Source organism: Cyrtonyx montezumae, unplaced genomic scaffold (assembly GCF_038088225.1).
Source record: "Cyrtonyx montezumae isolate F1298 unplaced genomic scaffold, pur_monq_1.0 scaffold_5, whole genome shotgun sequence".
Classification (NCBI taxonomy): domain Eukaryota; kingdom Metazoa; phylum Chordata; class Aves; order Galliformes; family Odontophoridae; genus Cyrtonyx; species Cyrtonyx montezumae.
In genome coordinates, this window is record NW_027072056.1 from 18754620 (window position 1) to 18780002 (window position 25383).

The window sequence follows — 25383 nt, forward strand, 5'->3', positions numbered from 1 at the left end:
AACTGACGATCTGTGGGTTGGATGAAGGGAATGAGCCATCCACACTGCGGCCCCATGCACCTCACCTGCACCAGGCTTTGCTTACCAACCCAAGTCCCCCACTGCTGCTCTCTCTGCAATTAACTGCAATTGTTTTCGATGCACAAAGCGCACCTCCAGCCTGAAGAGTAAGAAAACCCCATCCGCCTGCCAGTTGACTCATGTGTAGGGTTTCCGCTTCCCAGCTCTGCATATTGCGAGATCCTGACATGAGCCGGGGAGAGCTGATGTTGTCAGCGCAGCTCCCATACGGTTTGCTCAAAGGCAACAGATTTTTTATATGTATATATTTATACATGGCACCTGGGTTGGCAGAAACTACATCCGAAAAAGGGAAACAGGGAAAACACTCAGTGCTGAGTCTACTTAGTGGGGTGTGGAGAGGTTTTGGCCATTTCTGGGATTGTTCAGTCTGGAGGAGGCTCAGGGGAGAGCTTATTGCACACTACAATGCTCAGAGGGCAGGTTGTGGCGAGCTGGGGGTCGGCCTCTGCTCCCAGGTGACAGCGATAGGACAAGGAGTGATGTTCTCAAATCGTGCCAGAGGAGGTTCAGCTTGGTTATCAGGGAACGTTTCTTCTCAGGAGTGGCCAGGCACCGGTGCAGGCTGCCTGGGCAGCGGCAGAGTCACCGTCCCTGGAAGTGTACAAGGAGAGGGCAGATGTAGAACTTAAGGGCACGGCTTAGCGGGCAGCACCACAGCAGGTGTGCGATTAGAGGTCCTCAGAGGCCTTTTCCAACCCCAACGGCTCCATGGACTCCAAATGGCGGATCTGGGCCAAAAATGCGGCGCGGGCTGGGGTCGGCACGGGGGCGGGGGCGGGGGCGCGGACGCGACGCCCGACTCAGCCCCGCCGTGCCGCTGCCCACGGAGCAGCTCAGCGGCACCCGAAGCCCGCTCCCACGCACACAAAGGGCCGCGCGAGCCCCACGCGTGGCAGCACCGCCCGCCCCCCTGCCCGCCCCCTCCCTCCCGCCGCTGACTGACAGGCGGCCCCGGCGGCGCGCTGGGCCGGGCGGGCGGCGATGCGATGCGGCGCCGCCGCCGCCATCCCGGCGCAGCCCGCGGCGTGCCCTGCCCGCCGGCAGCCCGCGGCCGCCCCTAGCCGCCCCTAGCCGCCCCTAGGTGCCGCGGCGCGGGCGGAGGGGCAGGGGCGGCGGCGGCAGCTTCTCCCTCCCCGGCAGCCCCGCATGAGAGGAGGCGTTAAATAGCGCCAGCGCCGCGCCGGCCGCCACTGCCAGCTCGGTGGTGGCGGGGCCGCCTCGCCGGCGGCGGCGGAGGAAACATGGCGAGCGACTCGCCGGCGCGGAGCCTGGACGAGATCGACCTCTCGGCGCTGCGGGTGAGGCGGGCGGCGGGGCGGAACGGAGCGGGGCCGCGATGCGATGCGATGCGGGCGGTGCACACGTGCGGGAGCGCGTCGGGCTGTGTGCGCCTATGTAGGTGCATGTGCGTACAGCTGTGCGTGTGCACCGTGCGTGTGCCTGTCCCCCCGCGTCCGGACAGATGTGCGCGTAGAAATGTATGCGCGTGTACCCCTGCTTCTTACACGAGCGTGCGTGCCTTGTCTCCGTATCCGCATAAATGCGCGTGCCCTTGCGTCGAGGTGAAGCGTGTACGAATACCACCGCACGTATGTGGATGTATGTGCGCGTGTAAGCGGGGCTATGCACATACGCACGTACACCCGCGTGTGCCCCCGTGTGTGCGTACGCCCATGTGTACGCATCCGCACGGGCGCACGGCCGTGTGTGTGTATGTGTGTGTGTGTGTGTGAACCAGTGCCCGCGTGCCCCCCCCGCGCTGCCCGTCCGGAGCTGCGGGGCCGCTCCCCGCTGCGATTTGGGGTGGGGGCAGCGCGGTGCTCCCCCCGCCCACATCGAGGTTGGGCAGCGCCGCGTCTCGTCGCGCCCCGTTCATCAATCTCGTGGCTGCGTGCACGCAGGGACGCGCGGCCGGGGATGCGGGATGGATGCGGATGAGGGATGCGGGATGCGGATGCTCGCGCTGCTTCCCACGCAGCCCTGCTCCCAGCGCTCGCTGTGCCCCCTCCTCGCCTCCCCCTTTGAGATACCGCTGTCCTGCTGCCATACCCTTGAAATGTCGAACGTGTCAGCTTCCGCCCGTGGCCCGATGCCACCCCCAGGTCGTTTTTCCTGCAAGTTCTTTTTTTATTTTTTTTCCTCTTCATCCCTTCGCTCTTAGCAGCTTGCTGCTGGGAATGGGTGGCTGCTTCCCTCAACCTGCTGGCGTGGAGAAATAAATAAAATTAAGCAGAACCTGCTGAGGAGAAGCTCAAGTATATTTTTAGAAATATTTTTTGCTCCAGTGCAAAAAAAAAAAAAAAAAAGTAAAAAAAAAATCCATCTTTGTTCACTTGCCCTACTTTCTTCCTGGTGAGTTTCTGGTTGATTAATAGTGTAAGTATTTGCTCAGCAGGATGCAGTGCACATCAGGCTGGGACCCACCACCATCCTGTAGGGAGTGGACCTGCAGTGATCCTTTCCCTGTTGGGTGTGAGGGAGCTGGAGCCAGTGGGGTTAATTGGGGGTAGCGGTGTCCTTGGAGGGGGGGAAGGGAGAGCCCTCTGCTTCTCCCCCACCCCCATTAGCCATGTATGCATCTATATTTAACCATTGGTGTTAGGAGCTGTATGTGAACCAGGTCACTAGATCCTTTTAAGACTGCCCCTGTGTAGCTTAGCTCTTCTGTTCCTGTGGCTTTTTAATAGTGCTCAAGATGCAGCCTGAATTTTGTTTTCATTTTACTGAGAAATCTCTACCCCTGCCTGTCTGCAATCCCTCAGGGTACGAGGACTTGAAACTCCCCCTGGGAGGGGTTCACAGGGGGCTGCTCCTGCAGGAAGGGGATTTGGGGAGTCCCGTTATAAAACTGGGATTTTTGGACTCCCACTATAAAATTAGGATTAGAAAAAGTTGGCTGCATCCAAGAGGCGGTCTCCTGATGGGGAGAGAAACCTGTTATGGCACTTTCCCTTAAATTATGAGAGATGTGTTGGTTTATAAGTGAGACAAGAATAGGGCTTTAATTTGCCAAGGAATAGATCTTCTTCTAAACTAAGCTCTTTTAGCACTTAGAATAATTGTTAAAGGTCATAAATTCAGCAGATCGGGCAAGAAGCGTGAATCATTCCGCAGAGTCTGAATCAGAAATCAATAGTAAATTTGCTGCCTGAGCACAAAACTCAGCAGTGAGGAGTAATTCCCCAAGCCTTGCAAAATTTCATATATGGGAAGATCAGAGGAACGTTGGATTGGTGCTGTGGATGGGTCTGCGCCGAGGGGTGAGGGGTGTCAGCTGGGGGTGGCTCAAAGTCTAGGGGGGGGAAAGAATGGCTTCTTAGCAGTGAGGAAGGAATGCTCTTGGGCTGCTTATCGCTGAGTTTGAGTCACCGAGGTGTTCCAGGAGGTTGAGTTTGAAGAACATGCCAACGCCTATAAGAAAAAAAAAAAAAAGGTGGACCTCTACCAGCATGCTCCATCCCTCTGGAGCAGAGAGGTGTGTGCAGGGCTGGGCACAGAGGGGACACCAAAGCCCCCATGCAGTTGTGCTTTGTCACACTGGTTCGTGTTGGCTGTGCAACTGTGCTGTGCTGCTTTACGTGCTCATGGCCCGGAACAAAGCACCAAATTCTGATTGCAGCGCATGGCCTGCTGCAGCTCAGAGCACACCTCGGGCTTGCTCCTGCCTCCTTTGCAACATATTTCTATCAATCATGTTATCCTCTGCTCATTGCCATGGTAGCCAGGTGTCCCCGTGTCAGCATAGTGAGGTTTGCAGGGAGAAGCTCCAGCATCAGGAAGGCTCTTACAATAGAGGTCTTCGTAGCGCTGGTAATGAGGATTGTTAATGTTGCAGAAAACTGTAATTTAAAGTGATGAGGCCATTGAACAGGTAGTGCTGCGTATTACACTGACAAGGGGATAAGATAAACTGCATTATAATGTTCTTTTGTCCGGGCTGGGAGGTATTTCTACTGCTCTGCTCAGCATGAATAGCCCCATGGCCTGGCGTTGCTATTAGCAGAATCATGATTAATGCAGGGATTTACGCAGGCTGTCGACAGAGCAGATTTTGTGTGTGTGTGTGTAAGAAAATGAGAACGTGTGTGAGCAGCGATGCAGCAGGGTGTGCTCCGTGGTGTGATGCAGCAGGCTGTGCTCCGTGGTGCTGCATGCACAGCTGAGCACTGCAGGAGAGCAGTCAGAAGGACAGCCCTGGCTTTTTGCTCTTCCCATTTGATTTTAGCGTGTGTCTGGGTGAGTGTCATCTCACGCTGAAGCCAGTGGCCTCGATCCCTCTAAAATATCCAGGTCAGTAGCTTTCCCTCCACCACGTCTGTTTGTAGCCGGGCTTCTGGCTGACATGCGGCCATGGCTGTGGGCTCTGCAGCTGCAGCAGAGGATGTGCTTGGGGTGCTCTGCCTGGAGCTGGCCCTGTCCCCTGCTCATGCTCTGCAGTGCATGGGGGGACTCAGGACAAAGATCACCTACTCACAGCTATGCTTCTTATGCCTGGGAATGGCTCACCTAGGCTTGGCAGAAGGTTTCCTACTTAAAAACAGCTTTGTGGGGGAAGGAGTGATTGTTTTCTCCACATACCTGGATGCTCTCTTCTGGGCTCATTAACAAAAAACGAGGTTTTGCTATTTACTCCTGCACAGTGGTGACCGTGCACTCTCTGGAAACTGGATCCTAAAATCCTTGGTTGTTTTGGGACCGCCTGGCCTTTAGTGCTCAGGCTGGGAGAGGAGGCAGCGCCAAGTTAAGGAGCCGATGGGTATTAGCTGTTGCTGGGAAGAGTTGGATGAAACCCAAAAATGTCACTGCTGTTCCTCTAGATGTGCTTTGTATAGGAGTGGAGCTCTGTGGCCGTTTGTTTGCATTAGTTGATCACTGTCAGTGAAAATTAAAAACTCTCTTATTAAAATCAAAGCAAACAAACAAAAAAGCTCCAACGCGCTGGCATTGCCCTGTGTTCTGAACTCCATCAGGTTATGGAGTAATTCAGAGTCATTAAAGATTTAGGAGAAGTCCTTAATGGGGTATGAGCACCACAGCCACCACTTGGGAGCATTATCTCTGCAGCATTACGTTAAGCTTCTTCCAACTCCTTTTAAGAAACCGTAGCTCAACAGAATTGAGGCAGCTTTTGCAAAGGTCACCTTCTTCCTAAATAGAAAGAGGAACTAATTTTACTAGAGATGGCTTTTGGAGATGAAGATTAAAGACATCTTTATGTTGTGTTTTACATGCTACGCTACCATGCAAAATTTGGGACCTGTGTTCAGCAGAAGTGTTTATTTAGCTGGAACTTGCGAGGTTGGACCCTCTTGGTAGTTGTCCATCAGTGTAAGCTATGGGCTGTGACTGTACCTACAGACTTGGTAAATCTTGAGCCTTTTTTCTTTATTTTTAACCTAAAACCTCAGTCCAAATAATCCCTGAAGGAATAAAAATGTCCAGGTCTGAGAGCCCTGCTTCTGCATCTCACTTCCACCCCTCAAGCAAGCAGTGCTGGCTGTGGTGCAGCCACTGTCTCCTGCCCGTATGTGCGTATTGTGTACGTGTTTATGAGAAGTTACACCAGAAACAGTCATCTTCTGTCCAGCCCTCTTGCATGGCTGCTATTTTCACCTTTTGGAGCCGTGCAGCCTCCACATCTCCTTCAGCTCTGTGCTGGGACAGCTTGCTTACTCTGCCTGATCTCTGGAGGCATTATTTCTGCGTTGCCAGGTCACACATAAGCTGCTGTCACACCCTGAGCCTGGACTCTGAGCTGCTCTTAGCAAACCAGGACTGTCTCTAACGCACCCACAGCCACTGTGCACCCATCGTTATATACATCAGCACCAGCCCTGCGAGCAAGGACGTGGTATTGATCCCTGTCTGATGTCTTCCTGCCTAAAATACAAATGGGGAGAGTCCTGCCAGTTCTCCCATGCGTACCCCCAGGGAGAAGCTAACGTTAGACGTGAGCCATGGGATGCAGTGTCAGGGTGTGAAGGGCGAGGTGCTGTGCCTTGACTGTGCTGTTGGTTCTCCACCCTGCAGACTTTCACAGCTTCATTAAATCAGGGTTGCTGTCCCCTCTTCCTGTCCCCTTTTGTCACTTTGAACGGCAGTGCTGCATTGACACCAGTGTGCTGCCTGCCCTGTTCTCGGGAAAACAAGTGATATAAAATACGTTTGGTGTTCTGGGTGTATGTCACTTGTGATTTTGCTGAAATGAGGACCCTTCCTCTGCCCACATTCTCTCTCTGTTGGATTGAGACGAACCCTTTGTGGTGTGGCCACATCCCACAGGGTGAGGATGCTCAGCATGGAGGGGCCAGTCCTGGGGCGCTCGCCCTTGTTACTGGGAGGAGAGGCAAAGCAAGCAAGGTTGGGTAACCTCGCTAAGAAGTTTAATCAGACCTCAGTTACAGCTCTCTGCACACCTGATTTTATTTTGTCATGGCAAGTGCTTTGAGTGCGCAGAGAGCCATTTTCCCTTTGATCTGGAATGTTGCTTTTCAGTGTTAATTTTCTGCGGTGCATGCCAGAAGTTCAAGGTTCTGTATTGGCAGTAAATTACAGATGATTGTAATCAGGCAGCCAGCACTGGGGAATCCAGATGTGTCTTGCATTGCTGAGAACCAGCGCTTCCTCCTGCACTAGGTGAGCAAACAGTCTTCACTGCCCCGTGCTCAGCTGACGAGCTGCTGTGAATGCAGCAGGAGCCGTGCACTTTGTTCTGCTGCTGATAAGCAGCTCTGCTACAGAAGGTCTATCAGATATTAATGGCTTTGCTCAGACACCACCCTCTCGCCATTAAGTGAGACCAGCTTGCTCCACTTGGTCCCATCCTTCCCCCGTACAGGCTGCGGTGGCCTCTGGCAGGTGCAGGGCTCGCTGTGAGCTGCTCTGCTGAGTAAATCCTGAGCAGCCCCAGCGTAACATCCTCTCCGTTTTCATGCTGCCACTGCAGCGAGGGTGGGCGGATGTGTTTCTGTTCGTGTGAGCGCACGTGTGGTTTTCAGCTCCAGCGTGCATGAAACCTTTTGTTACAGTTATTGCTTGCTTCCTTCAGCAGTGTCATTTCAGAGTACAGAAAGAGATAAATTGTTTGCAGAAGAGCTAAACAACACTTTTCAGGAGCCAAGGATATTGCAAAGGATGTATATTCCTTTATAAACTAACAAAGAATCCCAAATTCCTTTTCGATGGCTGACACTTCCCCCTCGTTCTCCTGCCTTTTAAAAATTCTCTTTGCTCCTAATTTTGAAACTCAGCAGGAAAAAGCCTGCTGCCAGCTGAGTCATGTGCTTGGTGCATGACAGAAGCGACTGTTTGGGACCATGCCCTTAATCTGCTGGATGGAGCCTTTAGGATGCATTTGAGGCAGCAGAGCCTTTGCCGAGGAAGAGATTGCACAGCTTGAATGTAATAAAATGTGCCTAATAACTGCTGTAGCGTGCTACAGAAATACAAGAGATCAAAGCTTCAGAGGCATTTATTTTCATAATTTGTGGGTCAGATCCTTGCAGGACTAATTGGGTGCTGTTTGATGTCCAGGCAACAATAGAAATCTCACTGTAAATCAGCATAGACTTGACTTTTCCTTTCTCTTTTGTACAAAAAGTAAAAAAACGTAATATGATTTTGAGATAAACTGGCAAAAGAGAAGTTGCAGATCTCCTTCCTGTCTTGCTGCCATGCTTCTTAGAAGTATTGCACTGTGGGCCACGTGGCGGATACAGCAAACAGCTCAGATCGTGGGTACCTGGCACACAGACCTTCAGAACAGCTCCAGATTTCCAGATCAGATCTGTGCATTTATAGTTGATATTGATGGCAGAAGTTTATTATGTTTGAAATGTGGTATGTATGGTTCTAGCTTGCACAAGCGGACTGAAAATGAGTGTGGAGCTGAGTTCTGTGGGACAAAAGCAGCTAGATCTGGGGTGAAGGAATGGGCATGTGAAAAGGAACCTTTGTGTGTTGTGTTTTTTCCTCCTCTGAGGGCGTGCCAAGGAGGGCTTCCTTTGTGTGTCTGTAGATTTCTCCATTTGGGTGCATCTAGAAACGTGGGTGTGCAAAAAAATGGATGTGCTTTGCAGTGAAACCAGAGGCCAAGGCAACAAAATGGAAAGAGCTTTAAATGCATTTTCTGGCCATGCAGACTGGCTGTCTTTGCTGCAATAAATCTTCAGTGTTCATGTATTGATTAGCTTCAGTAAATACTGTGATGACTCTGTCCTTCCTATTTCTATTCTGCGGGGATCGGTGTATTAGTATGTTTCAAGAGGCTGTAATAGCTAAATGGGATTCCAGTAGTGAGAGCGGTTTTCAGATGGTTTCCAAAGTCAATCTCTCAGCCACTGTGACTACCCCTGCTCCTTGTTAGAATGTTTCGCTGCTATAAATACCAACACAGAGTGCTGTGCTGGTGACTGGGCTGGTAATGGCTGTGTTTTCTAATGGACAAAACTGTGTTTTCTGAGCCAAGTGCCCTGGAGTGGTCATGCCCGTCCGTGGCAAGGATGCTGAGGGATCTCAGCTGTCCTCTCCTAATTTAGTGGTTGAGGAGCTCTGTCTCCACATGACACCTGACGGTACAGGAAATACTCTACCACGGGTTGGGTTAATATGCTCAATAATCCCTTTGACATGTGGGGCTGCCTAGCTAACTGTAGTCTGGAAGGGACTCCTTTTCTACCTGTTCTACTCATAGCTTGTAGTAGCTTCTTACTAGTCATGCGTAGATGGTCATAGTTCAAAGTGGTTTTGTTTGCTGTGCTTTGCCCCCTCTCCTGGGGGCAGTGATGTGGTGTGGCTGCCCAGCGGTGGTTGTGTCTGAGCCATGGACCAGCCCTGGGTTCCTGGAAAACTGATGTTATAAAGTAGAAAAAGCAAGAAGAGGGAAGCAACAGCAACCTTTTAACACCAGATGAGCAGCGCTGGGTGGAGGGATGGAGAAATGCTTGCTTTAGTCATTCTGTGGAAACACATTTGCATGCCCAATTTTTGTGACTGTGCTGCAGTGGGATAGCTCCTCCAGACACAGTTTGGGCCATGAGGTGAAAACCCAAGCTTCTTGCGAGACAGTGGATGGGAAGGTAGGAGAGAGCAGATGTAAAATCAGCATAACAATATACCTTTAGTTCAACTTGAAGGAAATAATTGAAGAATCGCTGTCGCTTATGATGATGACCTCTGCTGAGATGACTCATTGCAATGTAATATGAGTCACTCGTTAATGGTGGCCTGTTAAAGGAGAAAGTGCCAAATCCCAGTAACTTATTTGTTGTGTGTTATAAAAGCCAGGGCAAGGAAGAGTGTTCAGGATATTGCTGCTTAAAAATTGCTGACACTTAGAGCTCTGAAGAACCTTCACTGGGCTCTTGGGGACCCTGACATGGAAAGGCAAAGGCCCTGAGGAGGACCATTACTTTCACTTCTGCTTAAAAGAGCTTTCTGCCTTCCCTGCCTCCTGTGTGAGTGTAGTGTTGTCAGAGGGTGCGAGCCACAGCTGCCTCTGCAGAGTCAGCCTGGCAAGGGCTTAGCCTGGGGCTGGAGGGCTGGAGGGCAGCCTGGTGGCATGGCCAAGGTTGTAAGGTGGAGCAGGATGGTTGGAACAACATCCACCACCATGTGGGAGAGGGGAAGACAAGGGGTGACCTCCTGTGTTTGCATCCTTGCCTTCAGCCAGGGCTTTGATGGGTGCAGTCTTTCTGTAAACTCAGCTCTGACGTCTGCCAAGAGGGTGCAGGTTGAGTTTATGGCTGTGAACAATCTGGGGTGCTCCAGTAGCAATTGACTGAGTACCTGCTTGTTAATCATCTACTAGCTGACTTAAATGGTTCTTCGTGTTGGACTGTTGCTTTTCCTCAATAAATGAGGTTTTATGATCTGCAGGAGAAAGCAAGAGCCTGACAGTAAGGCGTTGTGGCCCTGAGCAGGAGCTCACCGGGAAGCCATGGGTGGATCAGGGCTTGGGCACAGCTCAGGAGGCCATGCAGGCTCTGCCTTGTCCTCTTCATGTCGTGGGGGCACCTTGCTCCTCACAGAGGACTTCTGTTTGATTTTTCTTTCCAAGCTTTGATTCCTGGAACCTGCTGGCCTCCTGTCCCACACTTCTGCCACCTGCTCTGCAGTCTCTCTTGCCCTCTGCAGCTGTCTGGCTAATGTGGGCTGCTGGAGCAACTCCCGCTGTTCTTACCATAGACAGGGAGGTAGTGGTGGAGGACTGTGGAGGAGGGCTGAGGCCTTGAGATGGGAAGGGCTGGGCCTAAAGGAGGAAAGCTTTGTGCCCAGGGGTTGTCGTCAAGGCAGTCTGAGTATTTAAGAAGGAACCAAAGGATGCTGAATATGGAAGTGGTTGTGTTGCAGAAAATTGTGGTGTAGTGCCTTAGCAACAGAGCTCCCTGGTAGAAGGAGGACCATTTCATTGTGAAAAGATGCTGGCAATGCAGTGGGACCCAAGGCTATCTATAAATCTTCCTTTTGTCTCTCTCCTTTGAGAAAAGGCATCCTCTTCTTTATCAAAGCCCCACAATTAGCCCACTGGTCCTGCTGCTCTTGGGAGCTGCCATCACACCTCTCTTACCATCCTTGTCAACCTCAGTGTCAGAAGGACCTGCTGTAAGGAGGCTTTTTGGTAAAGCAAGCAAGTACAGGACACTCTGAACTTTCAGCTGGATCCCAGATGCCATCTCTTCCCTTGGAGTGAACTTCAGGCTGGTTTGTGGACCTGCTGATGTCCTGAGAGAAGACCTGGGAGCAGGTTTTATCCTGTGGTTCAGTCTGTTCACTACTGGGGCTGTTAATGCTCAGATGGGCAGAACTCCCTGCCCGCACCCTTCAAAACTGTTGGCCAGGTTCATTGGAGTGTATACAAAGCTGCTTCAAAGGGACAGATGCCTTGTAGGTAGTTGGACTATCATGTCCCCTTCCCCCGTAAATGAAAGTTAGGCAGTATGGTGAATGAAGGAGATGTGGCACATGTTCAAAGCCATAGTCACTTTCCCAAGAGCCTTTCACTTGAAGTTGTGGTTTTACTTTTGCCATCTCATGTGATCTCTTCCACGCGGTTGGTTTAAAGCAGAGTGCTTGCATGAGTGCCGGCCGGCAGAGAAAGTGTCCTCAAGAGAAGATGCAAGAGCCCTGCTCATTATCAGAACCAAGAAACACTGCTCCAAGCTAATCTGACTGCCTAAAAATAGCAGTAGTAGTAGGGGGAGGGATTGTCTTCTGTGTGCATTTGCCCTTGATTTTCCTGACATTTTGCTGCTCTATATTATGTGTTTTGTAGGGTAGACTGTATATCCTGGTCATGCTGGAGCAATTCACGTGAGCACGTGCTCATGTCAGAAAGCATTGCCTAGAAGCTTGTTCAGGGTTTAGTAGTTAACTCTCACAGCGCAGGTGTATTCAGGTTTATTTCCTCATTCTCCCACTCCTCTCAGGTTTGCAGACTCTCTTGGTGTGATCTTGAAGCCCCCACCAGGGGTGTTTCTGAGGAAGGGCTGGGGCTGGAAGCAAGGCTGTGGGGTGGGCCGGACCCTGGGTGCAGTGAGGCGGTGGGAGCAGGGTCGTCCCTTGTGTGTGCATCTCACCAGAGTCCTTCCTCAGCTGGAGGCTGCAGCATCTGCTTTGCAGATAAAAATAAAAAATAAATATATCACTCATGAAACTTAATTACTCTGTTAACTTACTGAGAATTTAAAACTCAAGTTTCATAACTGCCTTGTGATATCTGCGTTCACGTTCTTTTTTGGTGTTATGCAAGCAGCTCACCTTGTGGTTATGAAATACCGAAATGTGCTTTCTAATACTCACCCCCCATTTCTCAACGAGTCTGTAAAACCTCTTCTGCTTTCCATTAATTATAGAATCATAGAATTAAAAGCAGTTTACCGCTCTATTTATGTTTTTTTTCCAAGTCCTGTTTCTTGGAGCCAGTGCTGCTCCGAGAAGGACTCCGAGTGCAGTCCGAGTTGGACTGCAGCAGACATCCTCCCATCCTTCGCTGTGCTCTCAGATCCGTCCTGGAGCAAAGGTCTTACTGCACTGGGACACTGCTGTTGCTGGCACTAGTGCTGGTGGTGTGATCTGCCTACACTGTTAGCTGAAGCAACTGGGAAAAGTGGGGAGGGGAAAAGGGCTGGGAGTGCCCCACAAAGACTGTGGTGCTGGGGCAGGGCAGCGCAGGACCTGCTGTGTAAGTGAGGCCCCGTGAGCTGGGGCTCAGCTCTTTGACCGTGGGAACGTGCTGGGTCTGCGTTTACCTCACCTCCACATCCAGCTGTTGTGGGATAGTAGCAGTGCTGTTTTTTTCTTCTCTTTTTTTTCTTTGCTTTCCTGCAGAGGGAAGGAATGTAAAATTCTCCCAAAGCACAGATGGGGAATGCAGTGCCTGAGTACACTGAAGAGGGTGAATCCAGCCTCAGTGGCCAGTGCTGCTCCTCTGCAGTTTCATACTTGGATTTAAACACATCCGGAGATGCCTAACTCTTTGCAGATGCTAATGAGGAGCTTACAGATAAGATCCCCTGTGAGGAAAGGAATGCTCAGATAGTCTTACAGCATGGGAAATCAAGGTGAGGGTTCAGGCATCTTGTCTGCATTCACTGCAGGCGTTGCGGCCATGGCAGAGTTGGGAGTAGAAGTCAAACCTTCTGGCCTCTCAACCTGTTCTTTTAGTCATTAAACTATGCTCTCCTAAGATTAGATAAGGTGTGCTTTCAGTGCTGGCAAAGCTTGATGAGCAAATTCCTTTCAATAAATGCTTTTCTTGTACATTTGCCAACACAGAATGAGGTTTGGGACACCAGGGAAGGGAAATAACTTGCAATTGTCAATTTTCAGGAAGGAAATCAATCAGATGAGGAGATAACCAGCAGGTTATGAATTTGTGACGGACACCAGTGCACCAAGACAGGCAGCCACCAGTCGTGCAGGGAAATGGAAGACCAGTGTTACGACTTAGAGCCGAAGCAGCCTTCAGTGATGGGGATGGCCCTCTTCCACTCTTTCTGTCTTAGAGTAACTGGAGTGGGGAAAGCCACGATGCAGTCCTGCTGCTGGCAGCCTGCCACTGGTTCTAATATCACTAAGAATCTGGAGCTCTGATGAAATGTGGCACAGGGGTTTGCCAGGGCCCCCGATCGATGATGTTGTTAACAGGATTTTGCCTCAGTATCAGGTTTCTTGTGGATCCAGTTGCGGAGATCTAAGGTAACTTTCCCACTATCTTGGTGCTTGCTGTTACCTGAATCCAGAGCAACAATTCACTCCAGGTTTCAAGATGCTTTCAGTCTGTGCAAACACTGGAAGCTGGACTGTTTTCCCAGCAGAATGAAATACTCCTTTCCAATACATCAGGTCTTGAGAGGAGAGAAGGATTACAAGGGCATCTTGATCTCACAGTAATTTGTCTTCATAGCTGTAGCCTGGGGCTGTGCAGCAGTCTGGAGCTGAAGTTTGCTGGGTCAGGTGAAGTGATGTGGGTAGGCCTGCAGACAGCTCTATTGGGATTTAGGGTGACCCTGCAGAGCATGGGATCACGGCTGTGTTGAAAAAGTCTTCAGCAGACCCTCGTCTGTATCAAGGACTGCAGGCAAAAAGAAAACCATCCCATGCTTGGGTTTGTGGAGAGTGGCTCGTGGGCTCGAGGGTAAAACACGGATGGAGTGGTGTGAAAGGTGCAGAGATAGTGTCTTGGGAACTACTGTGCATGAGATATTTTGCAGCTTGTTTTGCTCCCTGAGATGGAGTGTGTTGCTGCTGCTACTTTTGCATGAATTTGATCTCTGGTTATGCACAGCCTTATCTGGCTCTGTAACCATTAGTTCTTCATCTTCGCCTCATGGAAAGCTGTGTGTTGTTTCATCTGATAAGTCTTTTCTTATCAGCTCTGACTTTTATTATGTAGACTTAGAATTTTTCTAGGAGCTGTAAAGGAGAGGATGGAGCCTGGGAATTGAAGTTAAGAAGTTGTTCTTCTCTGCACAAACTGGTGAGATTTAAATGAAAAGTATGAATATCTCCATTTATCAAGCCAGTTCTCTATTGTGTATCATGCCTAGAGCCCGTTTCCCAAGACTTGCTTTCCGTCCTTTCTTTGTGTGACGTCATCAAAATACTCCTTTTGGCCTTTAAACCCATTAACCTGCTTGTGAAATACCCTGAAACGCTCAGGCTGAGTTTGCACCGCTGTCCATGGGGCTGCACTCTTTCCGTGTGGCTCTGGTGCTGTGCTTGGAAGGGCATAGAGCCTTTCTGAGCATGCAGGCTCCTGGTTTCTCCTAACGGTGGTCAGGTAAATGACTTTGGTGCTGCTTATTGAAGCCAGCTGAGGAGAGGCCCCCACTCACTCTCCTTGCTTGGCACGTTGTGCCTGTTGGGCTCTGGTCTGAATAACAGGAAATCATCATGACTAACGTTGTGCTGGTAGAAAAATTAATAGAGGTGAGTAATAGCACAAGATACATGGAAATCAACATTTCTCTCCTTGGAGGCTGTAGATGTAATCCGCTTAATATTCTGTGGAACACAAGATTAATTTTCTTCAGGATAATATATGGGAGAGCTTTTCTTTGGAGTGTGCTGGCGGAGGCATTGCTGCACTGCTGTAGCTGAGGGCAGGGAGTCGGAGGGGGAAGGATGCTGGCTGCTTGTGCAGGATCCAAGGGTGGTGAAATCTGGCCAGAGAGCCAGCCCATCTCTCCACTGCTCTCATGAGCACCTGGGCGCAGGGCTGGTGGCTGCAGCAAGTGGGAACAGCCCCAGCCCTGCACTTGTCCTCCTCCGCAGTGTACCTGTGCTGCGGTTTGTGCACACTGAGCTTTGCAGAGGTTCCTTTAAAACAGTGGTGAACCAAAACCCCCACTCTTCTTCTTTCACAGGATGGAAAGAATGCAGCCACTTGCCAAGCCTAAAAAGGAGTAGATATAGCAGAAATAAATAAATCAAACTGATTTATTTTAAGTTGATTAATCTGATGTGTTCGTATTTTTCTAAAATAAAATCCAGCCCTGGAGGTTTTAGCAAATCAAATAACAACAATGGCAATTAATTTAGCAACAGTTACAAATGGTTCCCATCCCTGCACTGTGTGACTCACGTGGCTATGTATGGGCCAAATCCTGCTTGGGGCTGTGCGGTTCCCCCTTAGTGCTGCGGGGTGGGAGCTGCAGGCTGGGTGCCTGGTGCCTGCAGGAGGGCTTGGCTGCTGCCGGCTGCCACTGCACCTTTGGAAGCCCAAACACTATGCACTTCTCTGCTCTGTTTTCCTATTTTGCACAGGTCTTCAGCAGGCCTCCACCTGTGGTCTTGCAGGGCTTGCTTTGCTGCTGTGCGTGTTGTGCTGATGGTTCCAGCCTGCTTGTGTGAGCTGATAAGTCCTAGCAAAGAGCGTGTTGCTAGCAGAGGCCAGATAATGTGGCATGCTGCAGGGAGCAGAGCAAGCAGAGAGCTCTGGAGTCAAGGAGGTGTCACAGGGCTGTAATTTGATGGGAGCTGAACAGATCCCATGAAGCAAGAGGTTTGATTCACAGAGTGTCATGATGACTTGCGGAGCAAAACCAGAACCACTTCCTCGAATGCATGAGAAAGGTCCCTCTGTTTCGCCTTGGTTGAAGCACTGCTGTGGTACACGTCTCACAAACTAAGCCACATAATCCCTGCCCTCAGCTGGGACACTGAGACTTGAGAGCAGCTCCCTAAATTTACCAGAGTAATTTTTACAGTGCAAGCCACCAAGAAGCAAGACATACAGAAGTTTTGCTATGGGATGTGTTTTATGAGCTGGCAAAAAATTATTGCAGATCATTTCAGCGAGTGTGGATTGTCTCTGACTTTGGGCAGTTCTTCTGGCATGCAGCTGGCAGGATCTTGCTTTTTCTGTTGTAGGACCTTTCACTTCCCCCAGTGTGAGTGAGGGACTGTCAGGATCCAACCTTCTGGCTCCTGGAGTCTGGCATTCCTCAAGGCAGCCTGTGAAATGTAGGAGAAGGGTGCAAAGCTTCCCTCCTCCTTCCCCACACCTTGTTTGCTCTTGGATGAGAAAGATCTTTCCTGATATGAGATGCAGAGAAATTAACATGTGCTTCATCTTTTCTTTCTTTCTTTTTTTTTTTTTTTTTTTTGTAACTTCACTTTATCAAGACAATTCTATGGAAGATGTGTTCACAATTTGTATTTTTGGGAGCTTGCAGAATACATTTGTGTTTTTTACGGTCTGTTGGCTGCATCTTGCAGACTTCTGCAACTGGTGGAGTGCTAACTCATTTGATGTATTTGCTCCCTGCATTGTCTTTTTTTGAAGCTGTTGTTGCTGGAGGGTTACCTGATCCCCTCCTGCTCACCAGCCCTTGCAGAGCCAAACATAAGGAGCTGATGCGAAGTGATGGCTGTTAGCAAACCCTTGGAAAAGCACTAGAGCAGCAGCTATCTCCATCACCAGGTGATGGGTGAGGACTGGGCTGGTGTGCCAGACTCCTCTGAGTGCAGCAGTGAGGTGATGTTTTCCAGACTTGTATGCAGGGACCTTACCTTATTTTCAACAAAATATTAAAAAACAGTGGTTGTCATTTTGGGGTGCCCCTCGTGGGGTGGGGGGAAGGGGTTGAACAGGTGGTGCCCCACCTGTGGTTGCAGCACACAAAGTATGAGCTGTCCGCCCATGTCTCTCAGGACTACTGAGTAGCTCATGTTCCCAGTACCACCAAAAGGTGTTAAGGGTTTTTTTTTTTCTTGCTTCAAAATGCCTGTTTGGAAGCAAAGTGTTCTTCCATCCTTAGGCATTTCTGTGGCCATCACTCTGGCTGCTAGGAAGAAGCAAGGCTGCCTTCCTTGATGAAGCCAATCAGATACCTGAGCATGGCATCCAGTGGAGGCTGCAGTGTCCAGCTTGGAAAAGTGCAACTGGCAATGAGCTGTCACCCCTGCAGACATCCACAGGCCAAACCACGAATGTGACCCGCAGTGTGGGATGCTGAGGTTTTGCCTGCATGTTAGAGAGGGTTCTCTGCTTTTTGGTGCTGAGCTTGGTGGTGACCTTGCTTTCAGAGCATGCCTCCAGGAGTGGTATGTGAAGAGGCTGTAGTTCCCGAAGCAGCTGCTCTGGTAAGTAATTAAACCAGCTCCTCTGAGAACCTGTAAACCTTTGACTGCATTTACTAGTAGGTAGCAATATCAGCTTGATGCAAACATTTGCTGGCAGAGGGGAGACTTTATTTCTCAGAGAGATGAGATCTAAACATTTAGGAATAGTATCTTATTGGTCTGCAGCCACAGATGAGTGACTTCCAGTGTGGAGAGTGTCCAGCTGCTGTGCTCTAATTGATGTCTCGCGTCCTGAGAAGAGTGGCACAATACTAGTAGTGACTTAGATCTTCTGGGGACTATAGATATGATTTATAATTGGCTCTGTAGCTTTTTAGAGACACTGAGCTTAACCAAGCCTTTTATGTATTGTCCTGTTGAGGCTGTGTGCTTGAATTAGACATACATTGAAGTGGCTGGCTGTGCTGGGGCCGTATTCATCTGATGCAGGGCTCATTCAGCAGTACTGCTTTTGCTGGTCCTTCTGCACTGATTGACTACCAGCTCTTCTAGGTGAACAATCTCCTGTGAAATGGAGTGTTTGTGATGACTGCAAGTGATGTTGAGGCCTTCCTGGTGATCTCTGGGATGTGCTGTATAACTTCTATGATCGTATGATTTCGTCTTAGATTTGGGGAAGTCAAGCTTTTAAATGAAGAATAAGCAGAAATTCCTTGTCTCAAGGGTTGCTGAATATCTCAGTCGGCATCTTCTTATCATGGTAGGACTTGAGGAAGTTAGGTAGTGCTTCACATCAAAACCTGTTGACTCTTGCTTAAGGTACCATGAGGACTAGATGGAAGTACCTTGCTGCTAGTGATGGATGGCTCAGGCTCTTGAGGGAGTGAGGAGGTTTGGACCCATCTTCTTCTGGAGTAACCCAGCTTTATTGATTGGAAAGCTCACTGTGGTCAGTAGGTCTTGCTTGATTCCACTTTGGCCAGCTGTTGACCAGTCTTAATGTTTTTGGAAGGGGAGAAAGTGCACAGGTAGTGGCTGGTGCTAAGCAAGAAGTTGGGGAAGGGAATGTGGGAGGCCTGGGGGAGCTGGTGGGGGTTTTAAATGGGCAAAACCCCAAAGTGACTCTCAGTTGAGGGCTGGAGGAAGGGCTCCTTGTGAGATGCTGAAGAGAAACAGTTCAAATAGATTTGTTAATAGGCTTCTCTCAGCTGTCAAGTGAAGAAATCTTTCTTCTGTTAATAGCTTAGCCTTGACAACAGTTTTTCTTATCCTCCAAAGGAATGTTGTTTCTTGACTAACATCTTCATTTAAGATGAGGAGCTGGGTGTTTGGGGGTGAGGGAGGACAAACTACTTACTCAGAATGAAAACAAAACCCTCAACAAGCTCCTTATTACTCTTCCAAGTGGAGCAGCTTGTATTGCTTGAGTAGGCAGGCAGTGGTAGATGGCATTGATGATAGCTTGTTTTGTGAGGCTCTGGATGGGTGGGCGAAGGAGGGGAAAAGTACCAAAGCTAGGAGAAGATGTGAGACTAAGCAATCTCTGTGAGGACTGGATAACGCCTAGTAGTCCAGCATGGCTCTGCTTAAATACTTGGGTTATAACCAAAGGAAACTAGCTCAGCAATACCTGTGCAGCCTGTTGAGGGCTTTTTTTTAGCTCCGCTTTCGCTTTTCTGCAGGCTTAAAGGTATGTCTGTGTGATGGGAAGTGTTTGAAGCTCAGAAGAGTAACGTCCCCAACGTCTTTTTCTGTAGCTTGATCAATATTTTGTTGCCTTGGCCTTTGCCATCCTGTTTTGCTTGCTGTTGTCTGCAGCTATATTAGCAATCCTCTCCTGGCTCATGCAGTCCATCTTCGTATTACTCACAGTGTTGTTAACGAGAAGAGCCTTGGAGATGGAGACAACTAGTTTATTATTAAAAAGCAACCGTGTCTTCAAGTACTCTTCAAAGCTCTCAATTTTTCTCTAAACTGCATGTCATTTGGGGTAGCTTCCCTAAGGGGAGCGGGACCTTGTTCTGTCAAATCAAACAAGTGCTTCAATTCCTGCTATGGAAGCCAACATAAGAAGTATGGTAAAATGAGCGAGTTAATGTGTTTTCAGAGGGAATAGCAACTGACTTCCTAGAGCTTGAGATTTCTCAGGTCTTAATGCTTGGGAGATGTGTGTGGCCTACAATGGCTTTGCTGCCATAAAGCGTGGCTTCCCAGAGCATGGCCCAGCTGGGATGTTTGGCTTTGGGAAACAAAATCTGGGCAGGTATTTAGTGTGGGGTCTGAAAACTCACTCTTTTGTTTCTTTCCTCATTACTCGTAGTGATGTTTTTGCATAGTCAGAACTGCATTACCTGTATGACAATCTTACGTATCAAATTGCATTGCTTAAGGGCCTTTCTGGCTCTTGTACATTCCTAGGGAAGTGTTTTCTCATACTGTAAATTAACAGGCTTCTTCCCTTGGTTGGAGCCCAGTAGGGTCAAAAACAGTGATGTTCTCCAGTTGGCTGTGGCTGTGTTGGTGCTTCCCAGCGCTGAAATGCTGCCTTGTGACTGTGGGACTGGTCTGAGCACAGGCACCTGCTCACAGGAGGAGCTCACCAGGTCTTGAGGGGTAGCAAGCAAACTGCCTTATAAACCTGTCTTTGGTCCCTGAATGTGCCTGACCAGTTCAATAGGATCTCCTGCTGAGGGTGTTGTATTAGGGAGCTGTAAAGCAGAGCTCAGACCATCATGCTGTTTGGGAATGTCGGTTGCATGGGCTCCATTCGTAGCAGAGATGAAAAACCTCTCCTAGTGCCATGGAGCCACTGCAGCTCCCCAGTGCCTGGGGACGCTCGCTGCGCGCTGACCCGTAACGCTGTGCTGCTTTCCATAGCGCCGAGCGTTTTTCTTCTCTAGGGTTATAACATTTGCTTAATGACTGGTTATCTTCATGATTTTTGGCTGGAAGTTGTCATTAACCGTTCAGAATTGGGGGAATAAGTGCACAATGATTACAGAGGCTCTGATCTCTCATTTCCCTTCCTGCGCCTTCACAGCAATAGAAGTTTAATTGGCATGCCCCTCAATTCCCCCCCCCAGCGACTCTCCACTGTTTCCTCATATAACCCTTTCTTTTAAATACCTTCAGTGTGTGCTGGAGGGGAGAAAAGTGAGGCTCCCACAAGGAGAAGAGGCAAGTTGGGGATACAGCCTGCACAGAAATGCTTCCATCCTTCCTTCTGTGTTTGCAGGCATGCACCCGGCAATATTTAGGAGCAGATCACGGGCAATCTGCTAACTCAGTTATCTCCATGGGTGAACCCTGCAGCCCTTAGCTGCATCCTTGTGCAAAGCGTTTGGCTCCTTTGCATACGGGGCTGGTTGTAACGTGAAGGTGTAGGCAGAGTGGAGCTGCCTTGTGCAGTCCTGCAGGTCTGCGCTGCGCTGAGTGGAGCCATTTTAACGAGGCGAGTGCTCCTGCTGCGAGCCCAGCTGCTGCTTGCTTCAGCTGATAAGTGCTTCAAAAAGGATGTGCGTGCTCGTGCCGGAGTTTGGATGCGTTCTGCTTTATCATCTCTGTGCAGAAGTCCCTTTTCTGGCAATGCAGCGGTTTTAAATACGCAGTTTATTGAAATACAGTGAGCGTTTTCCCATGGTATTACGCGAGGTGATTGTGCTCTTGCCTTGTTTTGTGTCTCACGCCGTTCAGCCACACAGATCTTGATATTACCTACTTTTATGGGAGTTATCTCCAGAGAATTACCCTCTGTAACTTCATGCTATCCTGGTGCAGCTGCAGAAGCAGAGCCAGATGTGACACGGGAGGGTTTGGGTGTCAGCCCGCCCTGCCCAGAGCTCTGTGCTGCCTTCACCACGAGTGCTGCTGTGTGACTATTTCCTTCCCATCGCAGCTGAGACATTGGGCTGGGCACTCTGTTGCCTTGCAGAGAGCCAGAGCTCTGAGCTCGCCTGAGGCCAGGATGTGCATCTCTACCAGCACAATGCCAGGCAGCGGTGTTTCTGTTTGCAGCAAATGAGCGTCTTCTGCTGTGCAGAGCACCTGTGCTTTGCAGTGCCCAAAGCACAGCCCTATCTAGCTCTGGTTTTGCCCCTGCTCCAATCCTTTGTTCTGGAGCCAGGGAGGGGGAAGGAGGACCTGTCTGCTGCTGTGTGTCTCCCAGCAGAGTGTGGTGGTACTACGATAATGCAGACCATTTTCTGCATGATGCTCATGTAAAGCTGAAAATTATTCCTGGGTTTAACTTAAGTGCTGATTCTTTTTTTTTTTTTTTCCTGGTTTTCAAAAGCACACCCTTTTCCAGTTTCTCTAAACACAAGCATACAGATCGATTGGATGTTTTTCCTTTTATTTGTTTAATTTTCAGTTTAAACAAACAAAGTGAAAGCAATATTCTCTGTGGAGCCATGGAAACAGGCTTGTGGCAGCATGCAGGGGTGGTCCTGCAGCCCCTCGGAGGGTAGGAGCACGGAGCCTGGGGCTGCTGCCAGCTCCGGCATAGTATCTGCAGCACGGGCTATATTTGGTCTGGGATTACTCCTGCCTGGCCTGGATTGGTCCCCAGCCAGGGCTCTGTGCTCTGTGTTTCTTTGCCTGGCTAAGCTAAAAGCCCCCATTCAGCATGCTGTCCTCTTTTCCTCCCTCTGCACCTCATCAGCTCAGGCTCTGCAGGAGTGACTGGGTCCCCCAGCTCCCAAGGACAGACCCCGGCAGCCATTGAGATGCAAAGCTCATCTCCAGTTCAGTGGAAGGAAGGATTTCTCCCTTCCCCATCCTCTGCAGTGTGTGTTCTTGGAAGGCTATTAGCAACACGCTGCTGCTGGGCACTGCTGGGAGCAGAGCTGTCCCTCTGAGAGGAACATTGCATGAGGAAAAGCCACACCAAGGAGGGACTGCATTGCTGGGAGGAGCGAGCACGCTCTGCTCTGCGTTCCTGACGTGTTGCTAGGGCTGTGCTGAAATTCTGCCGCTTCCTGCAGCAGAAATGCTGCTCGTTACCTTGGCAATGCCCCTGCAAAAGCACATGGAAGAAGCGAGTAGGGAGGACAGACACGATGTGTATGCTTTCAGCTGGGTCCTGGGGTCTGAAGCCACACGGCGAGAGGGCACAGGTGGACCCGGGGCTGCCCCATGGCTGGCATCCACTTGTGGCGTGAATGAGGGCTGACCCACGCATAGGGGGTACTTCTGGGGTTGGGGAGCTGTGGAAAGGGGTCTGAAAACATGATGTGGAAAATGGGTCTCTTTATCAGAACTGGCCAGCTGCTTCCCTGGATGTGCTTCTCCAAGTCTCCTGATGATCTGCCCTAGGCACAGCTTTCTTCTCTCTTAATCTCCTAGTGAATATTCAAAAATAGATATACTTGTAACACTTGAAAAGCCTCTTTCAGAGTTGTTTCAGCACTGCAGAGAATAACCCTAAGGAAAGAAACTCAAAAAAATAAACAGCAGCTGCTGTCATTTCCCCTCCCGCCTCCTTTCTCACCCAGTTTGTTAAAACTTGGTGCACTATTGCTTCCCTTTCCCATCTGTTTTTTGGGAGAACTGCACTTGGTCAGCTCCAGGTGGTGGATAGCACTTTTGGGCTCCAGCTGGGACACTTTTGTTGGGTTTTCCCCGTTCTGCTTTGTCTGCCCAGGCTGTGCTTGGGATTCAGCCCTGTGAATCGGGGAGCTTGGGCCCATGGGAAGAGGTGTGCAAAGGCACAACGTGATGTTCTTGAAACTGTGCAGCTGGGGGAAGGGTGGCTTAATTTACTGGTGCTGTTATTAAATGTTGAGCCTTACTTGTCAGCTGCTCACAAACACTCAGTGTTTGACTTCTGGACCCACAAGTCATTCGGAATTGATCCAGGCTTTGTGATGAGTGAAACCTCTGTTTCATAATCTGACGCAGTGGTGGAGGGCTTCCCTCTGCCACCTCCCAGAGAAGGCTTTGGATGGTTGATCTTCCTGCTGCTGTGGCAGAGCTGGTCATCTACTAATGTTCCTATGGCCAACCCCAACCCTTATTCTCCTTTCTCCTCAAACCTAGGGCCATGTGGGGATGGCTCAGCACTGTGGGGTGGATTAACAACACCCTGCTCAGTGTTACTGCAGTGCTGCTAATCCCTGCGTTGTTGGAAAAGCTGAAAACATTCAAAACATTTGTCAGAAAAATGTCGATCTCTTTGTAGGTTGCTTATTTTTGAAGAAGTCAGAGTATGGCTTATTCAGTGTTCTTTCTCCCTTTTCTCCTAGGATCCTGCGGGGATCTTTGAGCTGGTGGAGCTCGTTGGCAATGGCACATATGGGCAGGTGTATAAGGTAAGACTATGCTGATGTCTGATGTGGGCTCTGTTGGCCATATACTGAACGTGGGAGCATCCCAGTGCATCAGGCTGGTGAGATTCCTCCACATTCAGGCCTGATTAGAACCCCTGCTGGATTTTGGCCTTTTGGTTGTGTGTTCAATTACTGCGCATCACATGGAGCTTATATTCATTCTGAAACTGTTGCTATAAGGAATGAATTGCTTTTTTCTTTCCCCCCCCTTCTCCTGTTTGCTTTTTATTGATGATGGGATGAGGAGGGAATGAGGAGTCTGTGGTATAATAGATAAATCTGGGTCTATTCTGAAGAGCTGTATTGTGGCCATGGGAGCCAGGAGGCCTGCTGCAGCCTGTTGCCCTGCCTGTACTGTGGGGCTAGCACTCAGGTGAGTTGCTGTCAAACCTGCTGCTCTGAAGGCTTGCTTTAAAACCTCTGCAGACATCAGTAACCAGTGTTCCAAATGAGAGTACAAAGGAGAGCAGAATTATAAACCCAATGGTGAGCTTCTTTTCAAAACTGTTTAAAGTGCCCGTCTTTTTCTGAGCTACGTCACCTGCCCCGGCACCTTCTAGCTCAAAGGATTTCCAGAACTTGGTTCCTTGGTGGTACTTTGTTGTGGATGATTTTTATGAGATTGGGAAGGGTTGAATTATTTTTAAGTCTGGATTTACTTACACTCAGTGTATGGTGTAAGGAAGTTTTGTGTCGCTTTTGCATGGTGGAATTTGCCAAGTATTTTGGGTCTGCTGGCAGACAGTAGCTCCATGGGCTCCATTCTCCAAAGCTTTGTGTACGTGTGGGCATTGATCTGTGTATATGTGCATGTGTGCTTACACAGAGATTCCATTTGCCTGCCTTGCCCCTGTTCCCTTTTGACAATAGAAACAAATACATTCATGTACTCCCCCTGGGTCAGTGTGAAAGCACTTGCCTGTCACACAGTGGAAGACAGTGAGCTGTCCCTAATGAAGAGAAGAAGAAAAGGGTGCTTAGAAAGCTACCTGTCAGGAGATATTTGTTCTGAATCCTGGTTTCCCCATCCTCCCACCGCCGTAGGCTGATTCCATCAATTCCGTGATAGAAGAACTGAAGCGAACCGAGGATGAACTGAAACTTCTGGAGTTGAAAATGTGTGAAATTTTTTAAACTGGGATAAGTTTAAAACTCAACCAAACAGAACTTCCCTCCGAAAACCTTCTATGTTCCAGGAGCCTTCCCCTTGGTGTAGTGCTGAGGTTGTTTTTCTCCGTGAGGACGGTGGTGTCTGTGTTCCCATTGTTCTCACCAATGGTCTCAGAGCTGTTTTTCTTTTCAGCCGCTCATAAAATGGTGGAGGGTGACCTAATTTTAACTTGGGCATGTTTCTAACAATCAGTGGAAACTATGCACCTTTAACAGCCTTTTGAAAGCATAGTGTTTTTGTGGAAAGCTGAAAAAGGGAAATAAACTATCTGATGCTCATGCTGTTCTTTGCACAGCTCTGCTATGCGTGCTTCCTGTTGCACTGTTTGACTTTTTCCAGTGTGCCTATATGAGATCATAAAGCGGGGGAAGATCCATCCAGAAACATTTAGCTGTAGGATTTCGGGAGGGAAGGCATTCTGAACTCTGGTGTTTCTTTTTTTCCTGCTGTGTGAAGAAAAACCTCCCTTCTGCTGGGACAATCCAATAGTCTTTGGCTGGTGCCAGACAGGATAGGATGGTGATGGGGAGGGGGAAAGCTGCTGTCCAAATCCAGCTAGGAAGTATTGAGGTATGAATTCAAGCTAAGGCTGAGCTCAGAGTTCTCTGAAATTGAAGTCTTGGAGTAATATCCACTTTATAAACAAAAGGACACTTTGATATAAAGCACACATAACTGTTTATGGTGTCCCACCCTAAAACCTAGCAGAAATAAGATCTCTGTGATTATTTTCCTCCAGATACCACTGCTGTATTTATCTCTTAAAGTAAAACA

The 25383-nt window shown here is 49.4% G+C and overlaps 1 protein-coding gene across 4 annotated transcripts in view; it reads left to right on the forward strand.

Moving 5' to 3' along the window:
- Positions 1-1139: 1139 nt before the first annotated feature.
- TNIK (TRAF2 and NCK interacting kinase) overlaps positions 1140-25383 on the forward strand; it is a 135500-nt gene continuing 111256 nt past the window's right edge. For 3 of the 4 annotated variants that reach the window (XM_065748449.1, XM_065748451.1, XM_065748450.1), the window contains exons 1-2: positions 1140-1382; positions 23355-23420. In XM_065748449.1, coding sequence (XP_065604521.1) covers positions 1326-1382; positions 23355-23420 — 123 coding nt within the window. In that variant the 5' untranslated portion in view covers positions 1140-1325. The remainder of the gene's footprint in view (positions 1383-23354; positions 23421-25383) is intronic. The other variant, XM_065748452.1, reaches the window with a different exon arrangement.